Source organism: Trifolium pratense, linkage group LG4 (genome assembly GCF_020283565.1).
Source record: "Trifolium pratense cultivar HEN17-A07 linkage group LG4, ARS_RC_1.1, whole genome shotgun sequence".
Lineage (NCBI taxonomy): Eukaryota > Viridiplantae > Streptophyta > Magnoliopsida > Fabales > Fabaceae > Trifolium > Trifolium pratense.
The window spans coordinates 51,807,108-51,808,605 of record NC_060062.1 but is presented as its reverse complement, the minus strand read 5'-3'; the positions used below and the strand labels follow the sequence as shown (position 1 = coordinate 51,808,605).

The 1,498-nt window shown below is 29.4% G+C and overlaps 1 protein-coding gene across 1 annotated transcript; it reads left to right on the top strand.

The window, feature by feature from the left end:
* On the top strand, positions 1-1,262 carry LOC123922873 (protein MODIFYING WALL LIGNIN-1-like). The gene is made up of 3 exons (XM_045975545.1): positions 1-36; positions 237-382; positions 1,037-1,262. The coding sequence occupies exons 1-3, from the start codon at positions 1-3 to the stop codon at positions 1,260-1,262; spliced, it is 408 nt and encodes a 135-aa protein (XP_045831501.1).
* The last annotated feature ends 236 nt before the right edge of the window (positions 1,263-1,498 follow it).

The window sequence follows — 1,498 nt, the reverse complement described above, 5'->3', positions numbered from 1 at the left end:
ATGAGATTGTTGAAGAATAAGAAAGGAAGAAAGAAGGTAAAGTAAAAAGGAGTTTTATAATTTCTTCTGCAAACAAATATAGCAGATGTGTTTTATACAGCAAAACTGTCAGGTGTGTTAGGGCAATATGGTCTTTTAAACAACATCTGTTTTTTTTATGTTATTAATGAGAATGAATAATTATATTTAATTTTTTCATTTTTTAAATTATTTCAAATGCTTTGTTTATTTTGTAGGAGGAAGATCTTAAATGGAATGGAAAACTATGTTATTTGCCAGCAAGCCAAGCATTTGGATTGAGTATTGCAACATTGGTTAGTCTATTTTTTGCACATATCATTGGGAATTATGTATTAGTAAAGGTTCTGTTTTTCATATCTTGGTATGACATAACAATCTTTTTTGCATATATTTTGCTAATTGTTACTTTAAATTTAGCAATTTTAAATTAAACGAAATAGATTAAGCTTTTATTAGCTCATGCTTGATCATAATTTTCATGTTGTTTTTAGTAAGTTGAAGTGAGAACACATAGCTAGAAAGAAAAAAAAGGAACAAAAAAGAAGTAAATAACATGATATATAGTTCAGGTTTTTTTTTTTTTTTCTCAAGTAATTTAGTGACCAAAATTTCACCCATAGAATAAATAAACGAAGAATCTCAAGTTCAAATACAAATTCGTGCATATTACAATGTTCATACCAACTTAGTTATGTTCACGGGGATAACATGATTTAGTTAATTTTTAATCCCACAAAACAATTGTCTTTTATATTATATTCTATCGTTTTCACAATATAAGTCACTATATAGTCAACAACAACGCACGAGCAAACATCGTAAATTTTGTTGATTTTATAATAATTATTATAACTTATTTTACAAAATTATGATTTATTAACAGTATGGAAAATTAAAATTACTAATTACAAACTTTTTCTTATAATTGACTTAAATTGTGGGACAGATGTTGTAATATAGAAGTAATTAATAATCTTGAGATTCAATAAAGACTTATATTGGTAATGTTAAACAGGCTTAGCTTTGGAATTGTAGTGATTGCTGCAACAAGCATGAGTAGAAAGCAGCTTTATGGGAAAGGATGGTTGAATGGTGAATGCTACATAGTCAAAGGAGGAACTTATTCTGGCTCAGCTATATTGATCCTTGTTACAATTTGTACTCTAAATGGTTCGGCTTTCTCAAAATTAAAATCCAGCCAAGCACATCAAGATCAAAAAATACACACACAAAGTGGGTGACATAAAAAAAACCACATTTTTTGGGTTCATATTAATGAAAAGAAAGAAAAAGGGGTTTATAAAGTGGATTAATTTAAACTAGACCCCCACAAGTTGTTGCAGAGGGTTTAGTCAAAAAAAAAAAAAGTCGTTGTAGAGGCTAAAACCAGTGTTTTAAAATTCGGGACCGGGTCGACCGAACCGGAAATCGGAGGTAAATTGGTCTGGTCTGAATGTTGGACCGGGCATGCTAATGA